A 15,742-nucleotide genomic window follows, 5' to 3' on the forward strand; every position below is an offset into this window, starting at 1 on the left:
AGAGTTATTTAAAAAGACAGATTAACATTACATTTATAAGAAAATTTAGGGCAGTCACAAAGCTTTGTTCTTGGCCACAGACTTTGAAATTATAAATCACTTCTGATTTGCAAAACTAAAAAGTTTGGGGTACAGAGTGTAAAAACACAAATCTGCTGCAGAGCATATTGCTTCTTAATGGAAACTGCACGTGAACTGGACACTTACAAATAAAGGTTTGTCTTGGGCTTTACAAAATCTAATATGGGGCTGTAGCCGGGAGGGGTGGTCCCCCTCTGAGAAGGACCCGGGGGGAGCCAGACCCACCCTGGCTGGTAAAGCCCCAAAGGAAAACCCCTGACCGGAAGCAGGTGGGCGGGTCCAGGCCTTTAGAAGCCCCAGGGACACCACCTGACCGGAAGCAGGGGGGCGGAGCCAGGCCTTTAAAACCCAGGCCGGTGAGCCCAGTCAGGAGAGGACGGCCGAGGGAGAAGGACGCCTCTCCCCCTGATCTCCCAGCTAAGGCCAGGCTGGAGACCCACGTCGATAGGGAGCACCCGGTCTTACCCCCAGCCTGGGAACCGGCGGAGGGTCCTGAGTCACCCGCCACCTGGGAGACAGCGGAGGGCCTACCGGAGTTCCCCGCTGCCTGGGAGCCGGAGGAAGGCGGACCTGAGCAGTACAGGGCCTGGGACCTGGAGAACCTACCGGCCCTGCCCGCGGCCTGGGGGCCGGAGGACCTGTAAGACCTGCCCTCCGAGGAGGAACCCATGGAGTTGCCAGAGCTGCCACCCATGGATGAGGAAGGCCTAGTAGGACTACCACACCCCAGCGACCCGAAGGAGGCAGGTACCGGGGGTTTCGGGGAGGAAGAAGCCCAGGGACAGCCATAAGTTCATGGCTGAGTCTGGGGCAACACGGGCGGCGTGTTGCGGCAGGAGCCCTGCCGACCCCGTGGCAAATGCCTTTTGCCACTGAAAGGACCCTGGGCTGGGACGCAGTGGAGATGGGTGGTCCTGCGTCCCCCTCCCCCCTTCCCTAGCAGCCCCAAGAGAGCCTCACCCTCCATACCGCTCCAGAGAGCGGGCCAGCTTACCTTGCTGGCCCGGCGCGAGACCGCTTGCTGGCCAGCCCTGCCTGAGGGCCGAGTGAAAGATTGCTTGCCCGGAAAAAGGGCTTGAGACTGCTCCCTGCGGGAGATAGCCGGGAGGGGTGGTCCCCCTCTGAGAAGGACCCAGAGGGAGTAACCCGGATGCTGCCCCCTGCTTCCAGGGGCACGTCCACAGGGGCCCAACTGGTTCCCTCCTAGGGTGACCATCCCTCCCCAAATTGAGCGGGACAGTCCCGAAATGCAGAGTTCAAGTCCTGGGTTGAATGACTCTGGGACAGGATTTGTCCCCGGATGCCTTGTGTTGCTGCTCTGCCCAAGTTTCGGGTAGTGCCAGCCTCTTCTGGGGGGAGGGAAGGCGAGGGGGATGTGGTGAGGGAGAGGCTAAGGCCTACCTCAACGCCCTGCCCCTGCTCCTCTTCTTCCTCCCTGAGGCTCTGCCCCTGGCCAGGCCAGAAACCCGATCCAGGCTGAGGTCAGAGCTGCCCAGAGAGCCTGGGTCGCTGTGGGGAGCCTAAGAGTCCTGGACCTTCCACCTGCCCTTGGTGGCATGCCCCGGGGGGCGGGGACACGGGCCAAGGGTTGCTCTCGGGCACCCTGGCACCCCACCCAGAACAGGTGGAGGGTCCGAGGCTCCCCACAGAGACCTGGGCTCGTAGGGCAGCTCTTACCACAGCCTGGCTCCAGGGCTTTGGGGGAAGAGGAGGGGCAGGAGGCAAGGCCACTGAGGAGGCAGGTCTCCTGCATGTGTCCCGCTTTCGCCTACTTCCTCCCCACTTGTGACTGGTCCCTTGGCTCTCACACCTATTTATGCCTGATGTCTTCTCATTCGCTGTCTCCTCAGCCCAACTCTAATGATCTGCCTTCATCTGTAAGGTTCTGTGGCTCAGGGTGGAGTGAAACAAGAGGAAACAATACCCAATTAATTTTGTTAGATTTAGATATGCTCCAGCTTTAGCCTGCCACTGAGGTTCATGGTTTTAACCAGAACCATATAACCAGATCTGAGCAACTATTTGTCATGGGCTTATGGCAATATAACTAAAATGTAATGCTTCCTTATCCCCAAAGAAAAGCTATAGCTTAACTCTGACCATTGAGTGTGCAGGAATATGGGAAAGCAAGGGTGAAGGCATATAAGTGGGATGGCAGGACTTCAAATCTGAGTGACCAGCATCTTTCCTTATTTGAACAGGACTAATTGATGCAGGTGGCCGATGACCTGCCACAACTACAGAGTTGTCTCAGTGTCCTGCCGGTTTTGTCTGACTGACTCAGAATTAATTAGTATCAATTATGGAAGATTTTTGTGTATGATGCAGACACGTCTGCTAAGAACTGGACGAGACCGCCCCAACTCTTTTGATTTACACCACCTACCAGTCATAAGATGGTAATTATGTTTAGTAGCTTCTGATCTAAGCTGAATTTGAACCAAAGTTCTAGAGGTTGGTGGTTTATGTATCCTGTTACCTAAGGAAAGCGGTCCCCACCAAGCCTTCTTCCTGCATTAGGTTGTTTAAGTGCAGTACTTTGGTTGGAATATATTGACTGTTGTTAAATAGCTGTTTATTTACTTCCTTTAATAGCAAATAGCTTTTAGGACACTGAACAGCACTATGAGAAGCATGGGAAATTAGTATTATTTTTATAATTGACAGTATTTTTAAGTTATTTATTCAGCTTGCACTGAAGTATATTTTATACTGATCAGTTTTCTTAGTTTACAAAGAACGCTTATCAACAATGGTTCTCTAATCCTGCAACTGATTCTTTGGAAGGGTTTTGTTTGCTTTTTATTGTTGGTAAATGGACAACTAGTTTTATGTCCGAGGGGGAGAGGGCATCTAAAGTAAAAAATATTTCTCTATAAAAATTATTTATTGGCTGTTTCCTAGCCTCTGTGTTAACACTGTGGTAACAAACCTCCATGTTAACATTAGATCTGTATTCGTTGATTAAATATTAATAGTGCATTTTTTCCCTTTTAGGCTCATCAGAGACGTATTGATAGGGAAAAGTACATGTACAGGTTGTAGGGGAGGAGGCACTATTGGCTGTGTATGTGAAACAGTTCCTGTGTGGAGAACTAGTTTTAAAATTGGGGGGTTGTAACCCATTGCATGAAAGTACAAATTTTTTTTAACCAAACCTATAGTAAATTAAGATGGTTTTTTTCTCTATCCCTCCCCCATTTCTTTACATTTCCTATCTAACTCCAGTTATGGTGACTCTCCTGTTTTCTGGATCAGTAGGTCTGGATGTAGTTCCACTTCGAGGATTAAAAGCCTTGGAAACAAAGTCCACTAGTTATTTACGAAACAGGTACAGCTCGGGCAACAGCAGAGCAAACATGTCTCATCTCTTTCTCCTCCTCCTCCCCCCCCCCTCCCCCCCCATGGTTCAACCCTTCCAACCCTCTATGTACCGAATGTGTGGTCCAATTTCCACATTTAGCTCTTTGGAGCCTCTGCTGAGACTGCAAACAAGGGTAACAGTTGGGGCCAGGTTTGGTGGTGGTTTTTTGAGATAGACACCCATCAATTTAGGAATTGGACTGAGGCCACCAGCTTTTTTGGTTTTATTTACATATTGGCCACCAAACAATGAGGTAGTTTTAAAAAAAGTCTAATATAAAGGTAATTACCAACCTGGCCACATTCAAATCAGTATCATGAAAGATAAGCTGCCTGTGTGCTATTGCCAGTCCCTGACCATTCAGGATATGAACAAACTTCATAGAATTTGATAAATCTGTAACTTGGGGCTTGTCTACGTTTGAAAGTTGTTTTGGGTTAACTTTGTTTTTTCAGGATAAAATTGCTTTGCATCCATATGCAAAGTGTTTGTTTTAAATCATCTGGTGTCTTTTCCTGAGTTAATTAATCCAATTTGGAACTAGGTTTACTGACATTACTGAATTTTGCCACAACAAGGTGTAGGTGTGGACAAAATCCCTATTTTGAATCAACTGTCCTGACTCTGCAAGTTCTACCCCTATCACATACTGCTTTGCTGTCCATGTGCGTCAGAATGTCTGTTTATCTGTGTGCCCTTTCCTGCTCCCTGGTCATCTTGACTGGATGTCTCTTTCTTGTTTAATGGTAGCAGGCAACCAGATGTGGCACTTTGTGATTCCAGCTCATGGCAAGTTCACACACCTGGAGTCACAAAACCCTGTGCTTCTACGTAATCTAGTGCTGAGATCGTGGATTTCCTCGTCCTCTGGGGGGAGGAGAGAGAGGAGACAGTCCATCTCATCTCAACAGTAGTCACCTAAGATGCTAAGATACATGAGTATAAAGAAACAAATGAATCATAGGGCTCACTCCTGAGACCCAACCTAGTGGTGCGACAAAGGAAGGGAGCTCTGGCAGGGTTATAAAAACATCAGGGACAATAAACCCTGGGAGAGCTCGCATGGTCTGTGCCTCTTATATGGATCTGGACCATATTTTTGCAAGAGCCAGTACTGAACATCAGCATATTGTAGATCTCACTAAGGACACCTCTGCAGATGCAGACCCAGGGTTTCTAGTAGGACGAGATTGCTCTGGACTGTCAGGATCTCTTCAACTCACAAAACCACAAGGCAAGATAATGTCAGATGGAGACCCAACTCTGAGAGTACTGAGGAGGGGACCTCTTCCAGTAAGTATTATGTGTAGATTTAGTCATGGGGATTTTTAGTAAAAGTCACGGACATGTTAAGGGCAAAAAACAAAAATTCACAGCACTTCACTTGACTTGTCCGTGACTTTTACTATAAATGCCTCTGACTAAATCTTAGCTGCTCCCAGAGTGCTGCTGCGCTGGGGGGTCCTTGGGGTGCCGCTGCTCTGGAGCCAACAGCTGGCCCCTCCTCTGGCTAGGGGCGGGAAAGGGCTGATTGCGCCCGGCTGCCCGCTGCTGCAAGGTCCTCCGGGACCATTCTCTAACAGCCTCCAGGGCTGCTGCTGCCCCAGTGATTCCCAGGGCTAGCTGCACTGGCCACTTCATGTGCTATGTTACAATATAGTTGTACAGGGGGATTTAGAATCATAGAATCATAGAGTTGGAAGGGACCTCAGGAGGTCATCTAGTCCAACCCCCTGCTCAGAGCAGAACTAACCTCAGTTAAATAATCCCAGCGAGGGTTTTGTCAAGCCACAGCTTAAAAACCTCTAAAGATGGAGATTCCACCACCTCCCTAGGTAACCCATTCCAGTGCTTCACCATCCTCCTAGTGGAAAAATTTTTTCCTAATGTCCAACCTAGACCCCCCCCCCCCCCTGCAACTTGAGACCGTTGCTCCTTGTTCTGTTGTCTGCCACCACTGAGAACAGCCTAGCTCCATCCTCCCTGGAACCCCCTTTCAGGTAGTTAAAGGCCGCTATCAAATCCCCCCTCATTCTTCTCTTCTGCAGGCTAAACAAGCCTAGTTCCCTCAGCCTCTCCTCATACATCTTGTGCTCCATCCCCCTAATCATTTTTGTTGCCCTCCGCTGGACTCTCTCCAACTTCTCCACATCCTTTTTGTAGTGGGGGGCCCAAAACTGGACACAATACTCCAAATGCGGCCTCACCAATGCCGAAGAGAGGGGAATAATCACTTCCCGCGATCTGCTGGCAATGCTCCTACTAATGCAGCCCAATATGCTATTAGCCTTCTTGGCAACCAGGGCACACTGCTGGCTCATATCCAGCTTCTTATCCACTGTTACCCCCAGGTCGTTTTCTGCCGAACTGCTGCCTAGCTTGTCGGTCCCCAGTCTGTAGCTGTGCATGGGATTCTTCCGTCCTAAGTGCAGGACTCTGCACTTGCCCATGTTGAACCTCATCAGATTTCTTTTGGCCCAATCCTCCAGTTTGTTTAGGTCCTTCTGTATCCTATCCCTACCTTCCAGGGTATCTACCACTCCCCCCATCTTAGTGTCATCTGCAAACTTGCTGAGGGTGCAATCTACCCCATTTTCCAGATCATTAATGAAGATGTTGAACAAAACCAGCCCCAGGACCGACCCCTGGGGCACTCCACTTGTGACCGGCTGTCAGCTAGACATGGAGCCATTGATCACTACTCGTTGAGCCCTATGCTCTAGCCAGTTCTCGATCCATTTTATAGTCCATTCATCCAACCCATACTTTTTTAACTTGCTGATAAGAATACTGTGAGAGACCGTATCAAAAGCTTTGCTAAAGTCAAGGTATATCACGTCCATCGCTTTCCCCATATCCAGAGCCAGTCACAACATCTCTGTTTCTGGGTACTGTCAAGACGCTGCCCTGGTGGACTGATGTGAGTTAGAGGCTTCTCACAGTCTCTCTGCCTTTTGGGGACACACCTCAGGGTAACATCTGCAACATAAGGACAGCCTACAGAGGTACACATGCAATTGTCCCCCTCTGCCCTTCCACCCCCACCAACTCAGTCCCTGTACAGGGTCCCTGTATTATGGGAGAAGAAGGTTGGAAAGTGTCTTACCATCTACATGGTCACCCCATACTTGGAAGACCCCATGGGAAAGGAATTCCTAAATTGTGGAAGATGCAATGTTTTATCTTTATCATGAAAACTAGAATTGGGACAATAACTACTTGTGCTGTTTCTCTGTCCCCCTCCCCCCCCCCCCCCTTAGCACCTGATGTGATTTGATCTCCGTGGACACAACTATTGTCAGTGGCTAAACACTTGGTAAATCTCCAGGGAAGGAGAGAGAAAACAAGGAAGGACATGTTTGGTGGTCTCATAGTCACATCACAGGAGAGGAAAAAGAAGACAAAAGAATGAAGGGAAAGTTTCCTTCTGCATGATGCAAAGGGGAGAGAGAAGGACAGGGAACAGTCTGAGAGCCTGTCAGAGGAGCACATAGACAAAGAAAAGGACATGAGGCAGAGGCAGCCAGGCCTTCTGGAGAGAGCGTGACACTGTGTTCATTGACAGTATCTCAACCGAGCAGTGTCCTGAAGCACTTTGAGAGTGTTGTGTAATAGGCCTTTCCCACACCCCTCTGCACACCACATGGAGACCAGGAGAACGGTAGATACTGAGAGAGACCTCCTTTAACTCTCACAACTGTAAGGGACAGGCCTTTGTATTGCCGTTCCACATCCAAAGAAGACATTTTTGACATTCCCTTCCCTGGTATACGCAAGTTTGTGATTTCATCAGTTCGAATGTGTTGTCTCTGCACTTCATTAGTTTGTAATTTTGCACTTGTTTTAACTTTGCACCATCTTATGTTCAGTACAATTTTTCTTAATTACAGCTTGGTTTGTTATTTATTAAAACGTTCATAAAATTATTGCTCAATGCATAAAGATATCCTTACACAAAGCATTAAACATGTCAAGAAATCAGTTGAAAAACTTCATAAAAGCATAATGAAATCCTTATACAAAAGTGTATATGTTTTTCCTCAAAGTAGGTGCTCAAGCATACCTGATCGTGTGTCCCTAACCAGTTTCAGCATTTAGAAGAGGCTGACTCTCTAGGTATTCATAACATGCATTAAATCTGTCCACCTTCTCCTGTCACCCATCGGTGACACACTCTCCCTTGCTATCACAGAAGTTGTATATCACACACCAAGCAGCTATTACATGAGACAGACATTGCTCGATAACCTCCAGCCTTGTCATGAGGCATCTCCACCTGCCCTTCAGTCTCCTAAGTGCACATTCCATTGTCATTCTACAGTTACTCAAAGTGTAGTTAATTAATTAGTTGAGCTTCCAGTAAGCCCTGTGACTTAGCTACTGTTATTTCATTATACCATATTTAAAGATAGATAAAGAGATAGACCTTTCCCCTGTCCGAATGTCCAGTAAAAGCCGCTTCATAAGACAGGGAAGCAACGGTAAAGGTGGGTGTCCCATCATGACAAGAGGAACTACAACATCATTAATATCCATAGTGGGAGCAAAAGTTCCATTTTTCACTGCAGAAAACAGGCCAGAGTTTCAAAAGATCCTGGCATCATAGATCTGTTCTGACCACCCCACATTGAGAGTAGTGAACCATCCATGGTGATCAGCCAGGCCTCGCAGCACCATGGAGAAATACCCCTTTCTGTTGATGAACTCTGAGTCTTGATATGGGGAGCAAAGAATAGGCACAGAGGTCCCATCAATGGTTCCAATGCATTTTGTGGACCGCAACTATGAAAATACCTCAACAGCTTCTTATGCATTGCCAGGCTTTATGACCTGTAGAACGGCACCTTCCTGATAGCAGCACATGCTCCATGACAATCACCCTAATAGTTGATCTGCAAACACCAAACTGGTCAGCTACTGGCTAGTAACAGTTGGGAGTGGTGAGTTTTTTGCTTTAACCTCTGAGGATAGGACAAAAAGCTGTTTGAGATTTTAAGAGCAAGTTAGATAAACGCCTGTCAGGGATGGTCTGGATAATACTTAATCTTGCCATTAGTTCAGGGGATTGGACTAGATGACCTCTCAAGGTCCTCTTCCAGTCCTATGATTCTATGACGATACTTGGTTTTCAGGCCTGTTTTCCCCCCCTGTGTTGAAATCTTTGGGGTTATGAATACAAACCTGATCAAGGAGCAAGGCAAAATGAAAGGAGTGTGTTTGCAGGGAGTTGTGAATTAACACACATAGCAGGGGGACTTCTTTCCTGGAGCACCAGTGCAGCCAGCCTGCTGCCAACCAATGCTTGGATTGGGCGAACCGGGATTAATGGAAGTGGCCTACTGCTTAGCTGCTGGGCCTTTTTGGTGGGAAGGGAAAACGGTGTGGATTTGTGTTGTCCCTGTTAGCATTCTCTTGTTTTCTCCCACTGTGGAGTTCACATCTGCGTGGCGCTTGGGCTTGCAAAGCTCCTCTGTGTGAGGTCTTCTCTGTTTTGCCCACTGACACTGCAGAAACAGCATTTCTGCTGCCTTTGGCACTACTTGGTCACCAGAGACTAGGGACTGGGCCTATTGAGGTGAAATTGGATTTGTCTCACAAGCTGTTCTTTGAAATGAGGAGGCGCAGTCAACTTAAAAGTACAATGTGAAATAAAGAGAATTTATTTTAGACATGGCTTTGGATTCCTGGATTGCATCAAGGAAATCACTTAGGGGTACATTTGCTTCTAATGGTGCGCACACAGTTTCCATTAGCATTAATGGGAGGTATGCAGGTGAATGAAAGCATAATGTGCTTAATGACAAGTAAGCAAGAGTTTTTCAACATTGAACAGATTGTCCCCACCACCAAACAAGATTTTAGAGCAAGATGAAGGGCAAGCCAGCCAAGTATTTGCATTCCCCGAGAGGGGCAGAAATTTAGAAGTTAAATGCATCTTGAGTGGTTTCTTTTGTTTATCTCTTTACACCAAGCTGTGACAACTCAGAGGGAGTCTGTAAAGTAACAGGGTGCAATGGGGATAGAGAATGAGGGATGTATTCAGATCTGGCCATGGAAGTGGGAGAAGCCATCTTTTAGCTGTGTTTTTAGTGGTAATTTTTGCCCTAGTGGGATTTGGCCCTAGTGGGAGTAAATTCTGGGTGGAGAAACTAAATGAGTTCTTTGCATCTGTCTTCACTGCAGAGAGTGTGGGATTCCCACACCTGAGCAATACTTTTTAGATGACAAATCTGAGGAACTGTCCCATACTGATGTGTCAGTAGAGTTTTTGGAACAAATTGATAAATTAAATGGGAATTAGTCACCAGGATCAGATGATAATCACCCAAATGTTCTGAAGGAACTGAAGTATGAAATTGAAGAACTGAAGTGTGGTATGTAACCTATCACTTAAATCAGCTTCTGTTACCAGATGACTGGAGGATAGCGCATGTGACACCAATTTTTTAAAAGATTCCAGAAGCGATCTTGGCAGTTACAGGCCACTAAGCCTAACTTCAGTACCAGGCAGATTGGTTGAAAGAATTGTAAAGAACAGTATTATCAGACACATAGATGAACACAATTTGTTGGGGAACAGCCAACACAGCTTTTGTAAAGGGAAAACATGCCTCACCAATCTATTAGAATTCTTTGAGGGGGTCCACAGACTTGGACTAGGGTCAGCCAGTGGGTATAGTGTACTTGGACTTTGAGAAAGCTTTTGACAAGGTCCCTCAACAAAGACTCTTTTTAGTCATGTGATAAGAGGGTCCTCTCCTGGATCAGAAACTGGTTAAAAGATAGAAAACAAAGGGTAGGAATGAATGGTCAGTTTTCAGAATGGAGAGAGGTAAATAGCAGTGTTCCCCAGGGATCTGTACTGTTCAACATATTCATAAATGATCTGGAAAAGGGGTAAACACTGAGGTGGCAAAATTTGCAGATGATATGAAATTACTCAAGATAATTAAATCCAAAGCAGACAGCGAAAAATGACAAAGGGGTTTCACAAAACTGGATGATTGAATTTCATCTCCCATTTTGTTACCCAATGTAATATGCAAAGTAATGCACATTGGAAAACATAATCCCAATTATACATACGCAATGGTAGAGTCTAAATTAGCTACCACCATCCTTGGAGTCACTTTGGATAGTGCTCTGGAAACCTCCACTCAGTGTGCAGTGGCTGTCAAAAAAGCTAACAATGTTAAAAACCATTAGGAAAGTGATAGGTAATAAGTTAGTAAATATTGTAATGCCACTATATAAATCCACGGTACACCTACATATTGAATATTGCATGCAGTTCTGGTTGCCCCCTCTCAAAAAAGACATTATTAGAATTGGAAAGGTACAGAGAAGGGCAACAAAATTATTAGGATTATGGAACTGCTTCCACATGAGGAGAGATTAAAAAGACTGGGACTTTTCATCTTGGAAAAGAGACAACTCGGGGAGAGTGGGGGTGGGGGATACAATAGAAGTATATAAAATCACAAATGGTGTGGAGAAAGCAATTAAGGAAGTGTCATTATTTACCCCTTTCATATAACACAAGAATCAGTGGTCACTGAAATAAAGAGGCAGCAGGTTTAAAACAAACAAAAAGAAGTACTACCTTTTACAACACATAGTCAACATGTGGAACTTGTTACCATGGAATGTTGTGAAGGCCAAAAGTATAACTGGGTTAAAAAAAGAATTAGACTTGGTCTACATTTATCTTGGCGATTCGGTGGCAGTCGATGGGAGTTACGCAAAGTACGCAAAGAACTTGCATAATTCCTGTTGACTTCTGTGCTTCTCTTCTGCTTCTCTTCTGCGCACTGTCTTCACTGCTACGCCACTTGAGGAGGTGGTTTTAGTACGTCGACTTCTGGATCGACTGAGCAGGTCTTCACTGACCACTCAGTCGAGCCAGATAAGTCAATCTGACGGTGGTGACTTTGCTGCTGTCAGTGTAGACATAGCCTCAGATAAATTCCTGGAGAATTGGAGAATTACTAAGTGTTATAAATTCAACAAAAATATATAATATGCAATAAGAAAATGGTAAGAGCATTGCTTTTCAGTGACACCAATTCAAAATGTTCACTGTTCAGTATTGTCCTTATTTTAGTCCCACTTACAGAGTGTTTCGATTGCATCATAATGGGGAAAACAGGCAAAACAAAAAGTCAGCACCTATGATTGTATGCATTCCAAGAGAGCAGAATATGAGGGTTGATATTGCTGTTCTGATTGCAGAGCAGCTATTTGCTGTAAATACATAATTATTTTTCCTGTTAAATGACTAAATTTGAGAGTGTTTTTAAGATAATGCTATATGTAAAATAGTTTGTTCACTGAGGATGTAATCTTTATGGTAGAAAACCATTTATTTAAATTAAATTGTGTTTTTTTTGTGTGTGTGTGTGTGTGTTCTTCAACAGGCAGCCAGATAAACTAGTGGTGGTTTGGACGAGAAGAAGCCGAAGGAAATCTTCTAAGGTTAGTTGACTGTTTAGTAATGCCCAACTTCAGTAAAAGTGCAGTTGGATGTTCGATTTATTAAGACAAAAATGGATGTTTGTTTATTTTATTTGTACTGAATTTGGCCCAAAATGCAGAATAAGCATCTCTGAATGTTGAGACTAATTTATAGAAGAATGTATAGAAAAACTCCAATGTCATCTTAAGTGTGTATGCAGCCCCGAGTACACAGCATGCAGCTCAATAATAATTTACGATGTTATCCATTTCTATATCTAATCAGAAAGAAGAATCAATCACTCTCAAAAGTAATAAAAACAAAATTCTTAAACATAAATAAGAAATTAATAAGGAAGCTGCCACCTTTGCAATAGGAGGATATAAAATATTTTTGCTACTACACAGCACTGGAAATCAGAAGGTTTCAAAGCAGATTCTTTCAGTCTGATGTTGAACCTACAAACTGGGCCTCTGTTGGGAAATTACATTGACACTGAAATTGTGACAGGCATTTCTAAACACTCCTGCTATTTCTTGATGTATAGTCTTATGTAGTAAATAATGTTTTCTAATCATGGGGTAAATCCTATTCTCCCAATTCCAAAAAACACTAAAAAATACACACCAGGGTTAGCAAAGCCCCAGTGTAGAGGAACCACCAGGTTTCCACCACAAGAGGGCACAGGGAATAGAGAGTTGTTGAGAGGGTTACTTGTCCCCTTAGCATCTCCACTCTTTCTACTGCTTGTCTCGCACATTTGTTGTGTCTTGTCTTTAAACCAGGATGTAAACTGTTCCTGGTTTCCTTATGCGTTTGTACAGTACCTAATACAATGAGGCCACAATCCTGATAGGGACTTTGGATATGATCACAGTACAAGTGTGTGTGTGCGTGCGTGCGTGTACACACACACACATCTCCATCCCCTGTGCTTATTCTAAGTTTTGCTTTAGTTTTTGCATGGAAGTGCAACAAAAGATACTGTAGAACATTACTATGAAACTCAAATATGTTTTTAAACCAAAAATGTCTTGGTAGATGGTTGGATATTTATACATGCTGAATTTAACTTGCTGGGATAGAGATTATGTTCAAACTCTTGCTTAGTGCGCAGACAGATAGCATATCTGGAATTCAGAGGGGACAGATGTAGAGGTTTGCTCATGCACATGACATTGCAGGATTTTGGGGCCTTAGTTACTGAGGATATTAATTTAATTCAGGAGACAAAATTGTCTCTCATTGGCTGTGGAATTTCAGTGTTGAGCTGAGGTTGCATTACCTTAAACAGTAGAATTTTTACACGCACCTGATTGATATGTCCCAAGGTTTTGGTTATCCAACGTTATAGACAAACCTATCCATCTCAGCAGGTAGCACAACGGTTGATCTTCTGAAGGCTGAGAGTAGCCCTGTAGCAAATTAGTCAAGAGGATGATTAAGAGGGCCTACAAGGATGTTTTTTAAAAAGTGCCAAATATCGCCAAGTACAGTACCTAGAGTAAGACTTAACTTTTTTTTTGTTAGATTAGGTAGCTGACATGATTTTGCTTCATTTGAGATGTTTGTCTCCAAGACTATAGATCAATAAAGATGCCTAAACTCTTAGTCCTCCTGCCAGTAAAATACATGTTGGGTTTTTTTCATCTAATTGCTTTCTTGGAAGTGAGTCAAATTAAGACGTCTTTTTATTTCATTTTAGACAGACACTGTGCCCAAGAATTACCTAAGCATTAGTCATATCCCAAGTGTTCCTATACATACATTTTTTTATTTGTGGGGCAGGGAAAAGACATCAGTTCAGTTTTCTTTGAAAATAAATTTTTATTCTTATGGCAATCAATGTAATAAAAATCTGAAAATGGGGGAAAAGTCAGAAGACCAACCCCTAACAAATGACTGTAGCCCACACAAATCTAACTCGAACATAATGAGGACAACAATTGTATAACTTGTGAACAGCACATTTAACTAATGTAATATTAAGGTATTGGTGCCATTTGCCCCAAACACATTCTTACTACGGAAACTACAAATAGTACTTCAGCTTTGAGAAAGAACATGGGACTTCATCCACTGCTCTTTTTTTATTTTATACCTTATGGGGAGATGAGTAAGTTAATAATTTTTATGGAGGACTGGTAATGACTCCATAGCTAAGGTTGCATAAAAATGTTAGGTTGTAACAGGTTTTACTAAATGGTGCAGCCAAATTACAATAGCCATACTGAAAAAGCATGCTAACAGATATCATTATCCAAAGGCTGGTATGATGGGTGGCAAGCGAGCATGACATCATCTAATAGTTATCAACTTTAATTCAGAGTTAAATACCTTAGAGTCCTGTTCTGGAATTCCCTCCCCTTGGACTAGTCTGAATTTAGATACGTTTACACAGACATGTCAAAACATGACTTGTTTGTGTAACTGGGCAATTCTGACTTGTTGGACTGGAATTTGCAACACATGTTGATGTTCCAGAATCTTGTTACATTTGACAGAATTCCTGAGCAATTCTAAGACCAGTCTGAACTTTTTGTTTCAAACTCCTCCACAGAACATGACAAATTGTTGGGCACCAAAGTACCTTTCTCTTTCTTCAAAATCAAGAACACGTACCTTGTTGTATTTTTCCAAGCCTACTTTATACACTACCAAACATTAAATTATATTACAAAATTTGCAATATTCTAAGCAAAGCAATAAAGTTCAGGTTGCCTACACTTTCCGTTTTAAGACCATTTTTTCAGTTGCTTATAATAATACAGTACAACATAATGTAATTTCTTTTTTTTTTCCAATTTGTTTTTTTCAAACTTCGGAAATCACATAGGAAAAAACTACTTTGAAAGAAAGTTATTTAGCTTGCAAAGTCCAGCACTCAAAAGCAAGGAAGAACCAGATTAAAATTCCCTTTTCAAGCTCAGTTCATCACCTTTGTGTGCATGCATTAACACAATATTTAATCACATGTTCACAAACTATTTATCTACAAGATCCCCCTCATTACAGTGCACAGGATGGACAGTGCTAGCCTGAGGGAATGAAACTGATGCCAGTAGGACCTCCACTTCATTTGTTGCAGAAATTAGAAGGTGTAGTGAATGAGACAGAGGACTGCGGGAGAGGTTGGTCTAGTTAAATCAGTTGAATGCCATCTTGGAGATTTGGATTCTATCCCTTCCTCTCCCGCATAATTCCTATGTGATGCTAGGCAAGTTATTTAAACCATTTTTTTTCACAGATTTTTCACTGTGTTCCTCGTTTTCTGGATACCCAACTTGAAACACTTGGGGCCTGAGTTGCAGAAATGCTAGGGACTCAAAGCTGCAACTGAAATCATTTGGAGCTGTTCTTTGAACATAACAAATGCTAAGTGCTCTGAAAAATCAGATCATAGGTGTCTCACGTTGGGCACCCAAAATTAGTGGACACTTCAAGTCACCAGTTTGGGATTCTTCTGGTGTGCAGATGCCCTCAACTGGCGCTCAGCTACTACAGCCAGCTCCTGTGCCTCCCTTCCCACAGCCCCTGGTTCAAGGGGGCATGTTTGGGCCAGAAAGGAGAAATGGCTGGACTGTGCTGTGCACTATTTATCCCCAAATGCTCCTATGTTCCTATCCCCAGATTGCTCCTATGGGATTGTTACCAGCAGGAGCAAGTTAGAACATTGCTCAGGCTGCTCTTAGTTGCACTGGTGCTGGGGCAGAGAATCAGGAAGCTGTAACGGGATGCTGGATCACAGCTTCTCTTTTTTCTTTCTCCTGAGCTGCCCTTGATGACACTATGGAAAAGGGAGCCCTTAGGAAAATTCAGATCTCCTAGGCTCTCCCTGCTCT

The 15,742-nt window shown here is 44.0% G+C and overlaps 1 protein-coding gene across 13 annotated transcripts in view; it reads left to right on the forward strand.

Moving 5' to 3' along the window:
• The window catches only part of EHBP1 (EH domain binding protein 1), a 313,842-nt gene that overhangs the window by 39,696 nt on the left and 258,404 nt on the right, over positions 1 to 15,742 (forward strand). For all 13 annotated transcript variants that reach the window (XM_067565220.1, XM_067565223.1, XM_067565221.1 and 10 more), the window contains one exon: positions 11,863 to 11,920. In XM_067565220.1, the coding sequence (XP_067421321.1) occupies positions 11,863 to 11,920 (58 nt within the window). The remainder of the gene's footprint in view (positions 1 to 11,862; positions 11,921 to 15,742) is intronic.

This window comes from Emydura macquarii, unplaced genomic scaffold (assembly GCF_026122565.2).
Source record: "Emydura macquarii macquarii isolate MOO-44397 ecotype Brisbane River unplaced genomic scaffold, CSIRO-AGI_Emac_v2 contig_2676, whole genome shotgun sequence".
Lineage (NCBI taxonomy): Eukaryota > Metazoa > Chordata > Testudines > Chelidae > Emydura > Emydura macquarii.